Here is a 13698-nt window from a genome sequence, read left to right as displayed (position 1 = left end):
TCTTTATTTTGCAATAAACACATTAAAAATAAATAATATATTTGCATAGACCAACAATTGAACCCAAAAAACTTGACAAATCACTCAACCAACCCCTGCCACCACAAGCCCACAAATTAATCATCACCACAAACCCCTCCATATCACAACACAAACATAAACCCCAAGCCGCCGCACATTGCTAAGTTTAAGAACAAACCCAAAAATCCAAAGCAAACACAAACCCAAACCATTCATCTTTGTTGACAATGCCCAAAAAAAGAAACATCGCTGCCGTCCAAATGAAGTACTCACTGAACCCACATCGAAGTTGCCACCCAAAACGAAATCGTCATTTGCCACCCAAATTAGATCGCACAAACCACAGATCTATGAATTTTTTTTTCCCCTCTTCCAACAACAATGGCTGGTGATGACCGTCAAAATGGTTATTGGCAGCAACAACTTGGTGGTCTAGAGAGGAGAGAGAGGCAAAGTGGGAATAAAAAATAGCAATATATATATATATATTTGCTAAATAAAAAAGGGGTCTCCAGTGTGGACTCATCGACCCTACGTCACGTGACGGCATATGTACCATACTGGTTTTGCTGGAGCTATTGCTCGAACCCCTCTTCTTTGGGTGTTAGGCCAATGCTAGGACATTAACTTTTACCATCAAGCCACACCCTGTGTGGTAGCAATTTTTCTTTTTTGGTTGCGTAAGCTACAGTCTAGTGTATTTTTACATAATACTGTAGCAAGTTGTGTAATTTGCAACAAGAATGGATAACCAGATGTGGGAGCATTTTTGTTGATATTGAGCTACAGCGTTATCTATTTTACATTTTTGTGAGTTTTGTATTTCCATTTCTCTCCCAAATAATAGAACCATAGATGTACCAGGAGCAACAAGTTTGAGTAATGAATTGGTCATAACCTCTTTTGGAATTTCTCAAATGATTACAATATTTCTCTGATAGGAGATTACAATTTTTTTTTTCTTGTTTTGGGAACTTGGGAATTGCGAGAGTATATTTGGAATGGAATTATGGATATTTATGAAGGATTGAAAATAAATATTAGCTTGTTTATTTCTATATATTAAGATGATTTAAAAGGTTAGTTATGACTTCAAAAAATGTCAAAAATACATATAATCTAATTATATAATTTTTATTCTTAAAAAATAAAAAATAGGCTTAAAATTGTTGTGGGGTCGGGGAACTTATGATCCGGCCCACGATCTACCAGGGCCCAGGGCCCGTGTCGAGAAGGGTATTTGCCGAGGACGAATAAGGAAGGGCCGAAATGCCGGGGACACAGCCGAGGATGACCCAGTCCTCGGCACTCCAAGACTTCAAAGGGAAGAGCAACATCTCGTTGAGGGCTGCCCCTAAAAAGCCCCCTGAAGGAGATGCGAGTAGAATGGGACCCACGTGGGGGTACGGTGCGAAACTGGTTCAGGGTAAATACGTCCCCTCCGCATTAAATGCATCCGCCAACGTCCTAATCATGTTAATAAGAAAAGACGCCTGGACAGGGTGACTTCGATCATCGCGACTAACAAAAAGCAAAGAGGGACAGCTGATGGGACAGGTACTGAAGTAGGCACCTACCTAATCAACAAGTGGAGGGCTAAGATCAACCAAGAAGGGCAATATAATGTGAAGGTTGACGCATCAAAAAAGGGGCTGGGAAAAATGGCCAAAAACCAGAGCCTCCCAGCCCGACTCCAAGAGAAAGACTCCTAGAGCGAACACGATTTAATTATGTATGAACGCCACGACAAACCACCGTCTGGTGACCAAGACCTAGCCTTTCAAACCCACGTTATATAAATGATATTGTTTGGGCCTTTTTACGTGCGAACCCAGTATCGTTTTGGGTCGTTACAAATCGTGTCCTTACAATTGTAATTCAACAAAAAAAATTATCAAAGAAAATTTTTTCCTAAAAATTAGCACACTTTCTATCTAAACATATCTCACATACTTTTGATACTTTTTTTTCCTAAAAACTAGCACACACTAAACCTAGTAATTTACTCCATTTCAAATCTTAAATTTTAATTTTATAAAAATCTCTTCTTGTGTAATCTTACTAAAAATATATAAAATAAAATTAAAATTACAAAATTATATTAAACTATAAAAAAAAAAAAATAAATAAATAAATAAAAAAGATCCACACAGACAAGTATTATTTAAATGTTTTCGAGGAAAAGAAAGAAGGAAAATCCGAGATCCTAGAATGGAGCAAAGAACAAATAAAGGGGATGGATCAAGAAATTGTTACTAACCGTCTAGGCCCAAACAAAAAGTTTTGCGAGCCCAAGCCCAGAAGTTAAAAAAAAAAATGAAGAAATGAGACAGTAAGAGGATGATCAGAACCGGAAGTAGGTGGACCCCGTTCAGCCCATATTAGAGGTGCAAAAATCTGGGCTCAATTTGCAAACAATTCCAAACCCCAAAAGGTGGTTTCCACAATTTGGCAAAATATATATATAATTAATTAATTTATTAAAAAAAAAAAAAAAAAAAAAAAAAAAAAGCTATGTTGATTTTAGATTGACAACTCATGGTCTAAGATATTGCCTAGTCTATAGCGACATTTATATGATTGGACTTCTAATACACAATTTGACAAAGCAAATGTGTAGTGAACAACACTAAAGAAAATCATTAAAAATATCAAATGTCCATAGCCCAATAAGTCTGCAGTTGAGATATTGTCTCTCATAATTCACTTACGCTCGTTAATCATATAAACAAGTCTTATTTGTTCACATAAAAAAATAAAAATAAAAAGTCTTGGACAGTGAATCAAGTTTACTTTTCTAATAACTAATTAGGTATGTGTCATATTTGTGTCTCGTCTAATGAAAATACAATAAACTTAAAGTAAAAGCCAAATTCAAATCTATTTTTTACGATAAATCCATGAGAAGGGCTGCTTAAGAAGAATAATAATTATTAGTGCAATTGCTTAGTGGCACTTCACTTCATCACCTAACAAGGAATCCGCGTTGCATAAATTCAAACTGCCTAGCTGTATCAATGTTGAAAGTCTGCTTTCGATAAACATATCTAAATATCTAGTGGGCTTGTTTTGAATGGTCTTCACCTTCTTTATAAATAAAACCATAAATATAAATGCTTCATTGCACTACAAGCAATTGAAAACAAAAGTTCCTCTATTATATTTTATTAAAAAAAAAAAAAAAACATTTATAACGCTGCTTCATTTCACATACAATTCAAAAACAATACTTCCTGTACACATTTGAAAAATGAAAAAAAAATCAATTAAAGAAAAGTTCTTCTTTCCAAACAAAAATCCTTACACTTGGCCTAAAAAAATAAAGTGACAAATTATGCAATATGAAGGAAACCCTGAACAAACCTGTATTTACATTTACAGTATGATTTTTACATTACTATTGGTCTATGCTGCCCTGCCCATATGGTGCAAATTAAGGAGAGTGCATCCCTTGATGATCTCTACAATTTTGGCGCATATCGGTTTGTGAGTGAATTTTCGGTGACTTTGATGATCTATGTTGACGCTTATGACCATGATGGTGCCCATTCTCTTTCTTTTGGGATTCTCTTTTCAATTCCTTTTGTCCTTCCAATTCTTTAGCATGTTCCTCATTTAAATCATTTTCAGACGGAACCGTGTACACAAATGGGACAAAGGGGATCTCATTATAATCCTTAAGGGGCTCCAAAGTCTCAACCACAGTACTCATTGATGGTCTTTGCTTTGGTCTGTTGCTTAGGCATTGATATGCCAATGCAGCCGCCTTTCGAGCCCCGGCTTCCGAGTATTGTCCTTCCAATCTTGGGTCCATAATTCTGCCAAGTTTCCGGGAATCATTTAACATTGGCCTTGCCCAGTCTACTAGATTTTGCTCTCTGCTAGGACGATTTTTGTCTACTGACTTTCTTCCTGTTAGAAGCTCTAAGAGTACTACTCCAAAACTATACACGTCGCTCATTGCTGTCAAGTGACCTGAGAAAGAACATTAAACAAATGTTAATTAATTTTTGGCATTTTATCTATTTATGTAAGTATTACAAACTTATATGTTATTAATTATGAAAATGTAATTGAAATCAAAATAATAATAAAAATTATGAAAATGTGGTTTAAACATTTATTATTTATTATGTTGTTAAAATGGCACCAATCATATTTATTATCATATTAATTTATTAGTTATTTTTTTAGCAAAATAACTTAGCTTTATTATCTTGCAAGTTGAGTATTAAAGTTGTAATTGGAACAAGTCGAAAGTCAATAGGCCTTCACATTTGAATTGGCATTTAAATTACCTGGAAAATAAGAAATTAAAAAAAAAAAAAGTGTCTAATAAATTAATTACCAGTCATGATGTATTCGGGAGCAGCATAGCCTTGGGTGCCCATAACACGAGTGGAAACGTGTGTATCATCTCCTTCAGGACCATCTTTTGCAAGCCCAAAATCTGAGAGTTTTGCTGTGTAATCCTGCAAAGAAAATGATCAATAAGATAAGTTCATATTACCACACAACCATGTCGAGGAAGTGCCAGAGACAAAAATCACAAAAAAGAAAGAAAAAGAAAGTGATGCTTACTGAGTCTAACAAGATGTTTGAAGCCTTAAAATCTCGATATATAACAGGTTTTTCCGCTTCATGAAGAAAGCCAAGGCCCTTTGCAGCTCCAAGAGCAATTTTCATTCTTGTTGACCATGGTAGTGATACCGAATATCCTGCAAAACCAAATGATAGACATTAATTAATTTTTCTATTAATTTCCATGCAGATAGGGAAAAGAATAAAGTAATTTTATAAGGATCAAAAGTCGTTAATTTAATTATATATAGAGATGAGAAAGCAGCATACTTCTGAATAAGTGATTCTCTAAGCTTCCTCTTGGCATATATTCATATACGAGTAGTCTGTGTTCCTCTTCACAACAATATCCAATTAGTTTCACAAGGTGTGGATGCCTCAACTGCCCCAGAAAAATAACTTCTGTCTGTCGGAGAAAAGGTAAGAAAAGCTAGAATCAGAAATCATTTAAATCTGCATGATCATAATGGAAAAATGTAAATTAGGAAATTTAGGTACATAATTAGATAATGTTGTACAAAAATACTCACCAACCACTCCCTATGGCCTTGTAAGCCATCCAAGTCCAAAAGCTTGACAGCCACGGGCTGAGCCATTAGACCAGGTCTAAGTTTGTCATCAATGAAACCCTTGTGCACGGGTCCGAACCCACCTTCACCAAGAAAATTAGTTGAAGAGAAATTCTGGGTGATAACCTTTAGCTCCATAAGCGTAAACGCATGCACATTAGACCCTGCAAGAGATATAGAGATGTCCTCGGAAAAAATTGAATTCGGGTTACTCAAATCGGAGAGTGAAATCCGTTGAAAAGAATTTTGCTTTGAGCACACTTTCTTGGTCTTGGATGAGGGGACTTCAGACTTGTAACATGTTGGTATTATTGATCTCCACGTGATTTTCTTGACAGTCATTCTTGCTGATAAACAATATTGGTGTTGGTTTCTTAGATTCAAAAACTACAAGCATATAGTTGTCTTGTAGTTGTGAAATGTATGAAGCAAGGAGCTAGATGTGTATGAAACAAAAAAATGAAAAGAATGAGACTTTTAGAGGAGATGAATTGGTGAAATGGTCTATATATGGTTTGAAAGACCATGAGAGGGAGAGGCTAAATAGATAAATGGCCAAATATTCAAATTCACCTACTGCTTTAAAAAGTCCAAACCAGCCAGAGAGAGAATAGAGCTTCACAACTATCAACCTTGTTGACTTTTCTCCTCCTTTTTGGACAATATGGAATTCTTCAATCTTATTGAGAATATTTATATACGCGGATTTAGGTGATTTATGATTACTTTTTTGGGAGAATTGGTGATGAGTCCAATGTGTACACAGTTGTTTCAAGATAAAATGACAAGGGCTAGCCTCCTTTGACTTTTCGCATGATTCGTGTGAGAAAAATAGAAGGAAGGAAGAAACTTTGTTTTTTTTTTTTTTTTTTTTTTTTTTTTTTTTTTTTTTTTTTGGAACTTTTTTTTTTTTATGAAATCATAATTTCGCCATGGTTTCACTTTTATCTCTCTTTCTAGTGATACTAAGCGACAAGCCCAAAACTGAGTTTTTCCATGGAAGCTAATTGACTCGTTTGATTTTATTTTTATTTTTTTTATAAGATTATTAAACAAGTTTCAAGTGTATTAGGATTTTTTTCTATCATTTGTTAAGATGAATGAGTAAGATTCAACGTATGGTAACAGTTACGAGTCTAAATCTTCTGTTCCACTTTTCCTACTCCACCCTATACTCCACCAATAAAAACATGCCATGTGTTCACCTAATTAATTAAATACTATCATTATTGAATTATTAATACTACCGTTATTAATTAATAGTAGTATTTAATTAATTAGGTGAACACGTGGCATATTTTTATTGGTGGAGTATAAAGTGGAGCAGGAAAAGTGGGACAGAAGATTTGAATTCAACAGTTACATGATGATTATTCTTTACTATAAAATTAATATATTATATTAATTTTTTCATTAATTAGTGAGATTTAATCATAATTCTTATTTACTATATGATTGAATCATAAATTTCTTAACACTCACAATAGTACAACCTACCATAGTGATTAAGTTTGAAATCAAACCAAAAACCCGGCCAAACATGAAGACAAAATCATAGAAGAAGAAAATAAAGTTGCCAAGAGAGAATAAAGATAAAACCCAGCTATTTGACTACTTCACACTTAATGGACGGTGGGTTTTACCCTAGTGGGCTAGACAGAGGGGATGAATCAATTAATTAATTAATTAGTTAATGTGTGATTTAGACTCAGTAATGATAATAAGGGTAAAACCTAAGAAAGGTTGGTGTGGTTCCAATGTTGTTCGGCTTCTAGAAGCTTGAATCAAATTTAATTATAATCTGCCAAATTATTAACAACCTCCCCACGTATGATTAAAAAACATAAACCAATCACAACCGTTAGTTCTTTGTACTTATCCTGTTCGGCAGATCAGATGCTCGTGATTCTAATACAGTTGACCTCAGATATCATCATGGCATGGTGGTTGTGGTGTCATGCTCATACGTATTTCTTTGATCATCTTGTTCATTCTTGTTCTTAATTCACACAAGAAATATAGGAATAGATCTAATGAAATCAATTAAAAAAAAATTATTGGCAATGAATTTGGTCTCTATTCTATATTGTTTGTATCGAACAAGGTCGGTTGCGTTGCATGGAATTTGCGTTAGGTTAGGTGTCATTAATGGTGGTCTTATATATATTAATGATTGCTCTTAGCAGGGATTATTAAAAAAAAAAAAAACAGTAATTATCGATCTTATCAAAATTTTAAATAAGATTAAGATGGATTACTGGAATTGTGTGAAAGATTCTTTGCCTCTCCACACGGGATGATTCCAATCCCTCCTGATTATGAAGATTCATGAAGAGGTCTCTCTCTCCCTCTCTCGAATGCACTTTTATCAATGGAGGGATTAGGTATTTAATGGACCATTCTTCGTGTTGTCTCCTATGGAAAGTCAATTAATGGGCATAAGTGTCATTTCAGGAAAAAAAAAAATATTAATACTAATGAACATTTCAACTTGAAAAACTGGATCCTCTCTGGATTAGATAGCGAAAGCTTAATTTACCAAAAACAAATGGATTGTGAAACTTAATTTTCATAAATAAATATTAAAAAAATTGCAACTTTGATAATATTTTTACAATAAATATTAAATGATAAGTTGTTATTGATTTTAATTTAAACTCGTTATAAAATTACTTTTTTTATGCATCAATAACAGCCGTTAATAATCTATTATTTAAAATTTGTTGTGAAAATATTATAGACTAATGTTTCAAACATTATTAAGTTGTGGAACTTTTCATAAGTTTTAAACCCTTATGAGTTTTGAACTAAAGTGGCCATAATATATGCTCCACTAGGCAACAACTAAGCTAGTGAGATAATACTCTCCACAAAAGCTAGTAATATAATACACTAATGGCCAATAGGTTTATACCAATGTGCTTGCTATCTCCGGGAAAAAAGGCTGCCTTTTTAAGCTTGCAAAAGAGTGTGACCATTCATGTGGGTCACGGTTGCTAATTACTCATATTTTCATTAACAACTTATGGTAAGTAACACGGTGCGACTACAGCTTTCAATCACAATCTAAAATTTCTTAATCTGATTTTTGCTATTTCATGGAAAATTTATGACCACACAGAAAATATCTTTGACAAAATGGTCTTGTAAGTTGCAACCCTGTTCTCAACCTCCCTTTTTTTTTTCTTTTTGTGTGTGGGGGTGTTTTACTTAATTGTCCATACATTATATATACACATTATTTAACAAAATTATTGGGTTATAATTCATTTTTAATTACTATTATGTGTTGATAAAGGTCAAGAAATTTGGATGAACAAATCAATCCAACTACAACTACCTTACCTTCTCTTTGGAATCCCACCAAACAACCCAAGGTTCAAAAATAATGTCTTGAAATTTGCAATGATCACATTGACTTAATCTTTCTTCTAAAAGCTTCTTCTTGAAGGATTAATGTTATCAGTGCACCTTGCTTTCTTCGATTGATTACCGAATACTAAGATAAAAATAATCCTTTGGTCTTGTACAAAAAAAAATATTGAAGGAAAGAAACTTAAAATTTTAAAAATAAATAAATAAATTAGGTTGAGATCGAATCAAAGACAATTTTTTAATGGCATATGCTGATAGATTAATCTTATCCAGCGGTTACTTGCTCATTAATTCATCAAAGGAGATGGATTTGATAGCTAAGAATAATAATATAGATATATGATATATGAACACAATCAAAGTCTCTGAAGAAATATGGTATGTATGAATTTAGTTCAACCACCAAAGGTCTCGTATTTCCACCTTGTAAGATCATCTTGGGCGTCACTCAGTACTCAACTTATGTTCATACATACATACACGTCGACGTAGACGCCAAACACGGAAAATTTGTGAGTTTAGGGTATAAAATTTTGTTAAGGCAAGAAAATATATTAGGTACACACAGAACATTCTATTAGCGTGTGTTTTAGACTTAAAACGCAGTAAGACTCTGTTGGGTCAAAGCTCAAAAGGTCAATCTTCTCTATTACCCTGTTTTTTTTTTTTTTTGATGACACAACACTCAACGCAGCATTTAGGTCATTAATCCTTGGAACTAGTCTAAGCCGTGTCAGTGATAATCGTGTCAGTATTGTATAAAAATGGTGGACCACCCTAAATCCTTTGTATATATGAAGTATGAACATATATTCTATGTAGATTGTTCGTATTGTCAACCTTTCCTGACCACTAGTTGGATTATCTTAATTTATCGATCATGTGAACGTAATAAACATTGCCAATTGTTAGTTAATATATATATATATATTAATCCTTGCCAAAATTTCATGCCCAAGCCTGTAAATCCAAATTAAGAATGATGTTAATAAGTTTGAGTATGTGCTATATATATATATAATTTTTTGTGCCATATATATAATTTTTTAAAAATTGTTTTTATAATATACAACTTTTTTTTTTCAGTCTAATGAACCAATCAAACCCTTTTTTTCTAAACGATATCTCTCTTTCTCGTTTTACTTGTCAAAGAAATATGTGCATGCATGAAATTTACTTTTCAAAGAAATATGTTTGTGCCTGAATGAAATTTTAAACCGCGTAAATTAGTTCCATAATAACAACTAAAAAACAAGCCGACATTTGACAAAACTAAAGATTGGTTATAGTAAATTTCGTCGGCACCATCCAAATCTTACACTTGATCGAAAACGAAAGGAGATAGTGGAGGTTGGGGGAGAAAAGAAATTAAAGAGAATTGACAATAGAATAGAGTACACAGAAGAAAGTGAGGCCCAATCTTTGTGATTCTAAACAAACTTGAAAATACAAAACTACAACGAAAATTCAGGTCGACGTCATGGCACATACCGTTTTGCATGCATCATCATTGAATTCATTTGCCATTGTCAAAAAACAAAATGGCAAAAATGGCTAATCGATCCTAACTAGTATGTGAAACGTACAAAATTTCCAAAAGGAAGAGGGAAAAAACACGCGGACACATGATTTCAACAAGACTCCAAAATTTAATTCTTGGTACATTTTAAATTAAATATGTTAAAACTCAAAATAACTGAAGATGAATAAAGAGATGAGTTATAATAAAAGTTGTTAAAGAAAGAGTTACTTGTATGTAAGTTAGATTAAATAAATTAAGAGAAGTTTTCTAAATTAATAAATAACATGTAGGTTATGTGAAGGGTTGGAAAACTATATATACGGCTATGCTATGGACTAATTTCATATCAAGAGTGAATGAAGAAAATAGTAAAAAAGCAAAGAGTATTGTGTGAGAGAGTGAATTCAATAATATTCCTAAATACTTGAGAGATTTTGGGCCAAAGAAAGGTGTTCTTCTGGTGGAACTTTGGGCTTGAACACTTTGTGCAGAAGCTGTTCTAGGCATACAACATTTGTTGGGTTGTTGTATCCTGGGGGAGACAAGTCAGAGAAGGTTTGCACCGGTTACAAAGTTTAGCCAACCAAGGGCTTGAATCTCCTTAAAGAGAGCGAGTGCCGCGCCTCAGTCCAAATAGTGTTGTGTAATTTTTCTCATTGAATTAATAATATTCAGAAGTACTATTCAGTTTCTCATTGTGTTATTTCCATTATTATTGTGTTTGCACCAACACTTTCCAATCTAGAAAACAAATTCCTTGGCTTGTGTCGCATTGGTATAGTTAGGGGTGGCAAAATTGGACACAACTCGCAAACCTGACACGAGACGACATGAAATTATCAAGCTTTCCTTGTGGACTAGGTAATCTAAGATGAAACCAAGGCCTCATGTTACAGACATGCATGGCTTTCCAATTTAGAAAACAAATTCCTTCGCTTGTGTCGCATCGATATAGTTAGGGGTGGCAAAATTGGACACGACCCGCGAACCTGACACAACATGACATGAAATTGGCAGGTTATGGGTTTAGACTTAACGGGTTCGTGTCATATTCGAGTTGACATGGCTGAACCGTTTAATAAATGGGTTGGGTTAGTGTTGAACATATAGAACTCATTTGACCCATCTGATCCGTTTAATTAAATGACATTTTACCGATATACCCTTCAAACTCTAGGTATATAAACTTATTAGTTGTTGTGGTCTATTTTTTTTGACATATTGTGATTGATTATTTATGATATTGTAATATTCTTTAATTTTGAATAATTATTTGTGATGCAATTACTCGTTAGTTCTGAATTTTATATTAAAAAAATTTATTTGTTTGTTTTTTCATAATTTTTTTTTTTTCATTTTGATAAAATCTGATAAATAAGTCGACACGACTGACCCGTTTAATAAATAGGTCGTGTTAGGGTTTAAAAATCTTAACCCGTTTAATAAATATGTCGGGTTAGTGTTGACCTATATATATCATCAAATACTCATGACTTGACACGACACGAACCCGACACACGAACACGAATTGCCACCGCTAAGTATAGTTGATAAGGAAGCACATCAACCACTAAAATAAGGTTAAACACCATTAATGTTAAGAGTATGCTAATTGACTACAAAGACCTACCCTATCTAGTTGATGCCATTTGTATTTGAATCCAAAAACTATGAAATTCCAAGAAAATCACATATGTTGGACCAAACAAAACAGCCGACACGTGTACGACAAGGATGCTGGACTCATTGAATGTATATATTGTTGGGAAATTTAGACTCCGGTTGATAGAATTAACAAGTTTTAAACTTAAGTTGTTAATTAGATTTATTATGAAAAAATCTTGTGAAAACAAACTAATATCAATATCATGCACAGCGGAAAAGTAAATAAGACAAGATATGATGACCCAAGAAAACCAATGAAACAAACTAGCTTCACAGTAAAAAACTTGGGGGAAAACTTTCCCGAAAAGCAATCCACTATAATAAATAGAAGTTTCAGATTTAGTACAAAACTTTCGTCCCTAAACTCTACAATCCCCGTAAATGAACTTACAGTAGAAACCTTCTACCGCTTCAGAACCTCTGAACTCTTCAATATATGAATGTCACCCTTTTGCACAGATTCCAAAACATGACTAACCAATGATGCATGGCTCCCAGTACGTGATTAACACACCAACTTAAGGAAGATGTTGACTTCAAAATTCTTCACTTCATCAACAATGAAGATCAAGAAGCACTTGATTATAAAACCCTAAGATGCAAAGACGCAGTAGTTTCTTTCAAAGAGAATAAGGCATTCGGTCACTTTTTGCATGTGTTCTCCTTGTATTCTCTTATGTGACGACCTTTAAAATAAGCCTTATATATGTCTAGGGTTGTGAGAAAAAAAACCGTATACATACATGTCAACATGGGCCAAAAATCAAATCTGAAAATCTGAATTTAGTAATTCTCGATAGATACAGCTATCGAGCTATCTATCAAGACCTCGATAAATACATTTGTCGAGCTATCTATCGAACTTCATTAAATCTCAATAGATATTATTTGTCGGCAACTGTCGAGAATCTGTCCAACTTAAATGAATAGTTTTTCTTCACTTGTTTCTTGGTCCAATTTTCATGGCTTTAATACTAGACTCTTATTCCTTGAAGTATTAAACACATCCTAGATCTATCCAATTACAAGTAAAATGCGTTTTGTCAAAAGATTAGCCAATTCTAAATGACATATGTTCTTAACATAATTTACATATGTCCTAACATATATAGGGGTTCATGGCCCTCTAAGAATTTTTAAAAATTAAATTTTATATATATATCTATTCTATATATAAGAGCCTTTCTTTTGTTTAACTGGACTTTTATATGGTTCAAAAATACATTCATTAATGAAAGGTAACTTCATTTAAAAATATGGTCATAAATGTCAAATAACAAATTTCATTTTGAATTCAAAATGAAAATTCCTAAAATTTAGGATTTTTTTCCCTTCTGAACTTTTATGTGGTTCACAAATACCCTAATTAATAAAGAGTAATTTCATTTAAAAATAGGGTCATAAATATCAAATAACAAATTTCATTTAAAATTTAAAAAGAAAATTCCTAAAATTTAGGATTTTTTCCCTTCATGTTCAAAAAAGAAATTACTCTTCCTAAAGTGTATTCTTTTTATTTTTTTGAAAAATAAAAAATATATATTGTGGGGACCGGTTAGTCACTAAAATTATTAAAGTCAAGTTAATTGGGCCTGTGGCCCATCCGATGACGTAAAGCTGTCCGAGGAGGCCCATACCAGGTTGTAGGGGTAACCAAACGAAAGGAAGAGTAGATATCACGTAAGGTAAGTTCAGTATTCGTCCGAGAACAAAATCCTTCTCGGCAATATGAGTCCCAGGACGATCAGAACGCCACCTTGTTACAAACGTACTTCGGAGCTACGTCACCACTAAAAGTGGGATAAGGGACCAAGGGTAAGAAAGAGAAGGCAAACAAATATCTATAACAACAGCTGCCTCTGCATTAATTGCCTCTCAACCAACTCTCTGGCCGCATTAATGTGGAGGTGATGCCTGAACAGTGATGAAGTAGCCTTACAGCTGCTAGTAGAAGGTTCCAGAAGG

General features: G+C 33.6%; 1 protein-coding gene across 1 annotated transcript; it reads right to left on the bottom strand.

Moving 5' to 3' along the window:
- Window positions 1-3208: 3208 nt before the first annotated feature.
- LOC126705969 (serine/threonine-protein kinase RIPK-like) lies at window positions 3209-5826 on the bottom strand. Its single transcript, XM_050405209.1, has 5 exons — window positions 5133-5826; window positions 4873-5008; window positions 4603-4739; window positions 4370-4493; window positions 3209-3996 (listed from the first exon to the last, which is right to left on the bottom strand). The coding sequence occupies exons 1-5, from the start codon at window positions 5511-5513 to the stop codon at window positions 3455-3457; spliced, it is 1320 nt and encodes a 439-aa protein (XP_050261166.1). The 5' UTR covers window positions 5514-5826; the 3' UTR covers window positions 3209-3454.
- Window positions 5827-13698: the final 7872 nt, after the last annotated feature.

Source organism: Quercus robur, chromosome 11, assembly GCF_932294415.1.
Source record: "Quercus robur chromosome 11, dhQueRobu3.1, whole genome shotgun sequence".
Taxonomy (NCBI): Eukaryota; Viridiplantae; Streptophyta; class Magnoliopsida; order Fagales; family Fagaceae; genus Quercus; species Quercus robur.
This window is presented reverse-complemented; position numbering and strand designations above follow the sequence as displayed.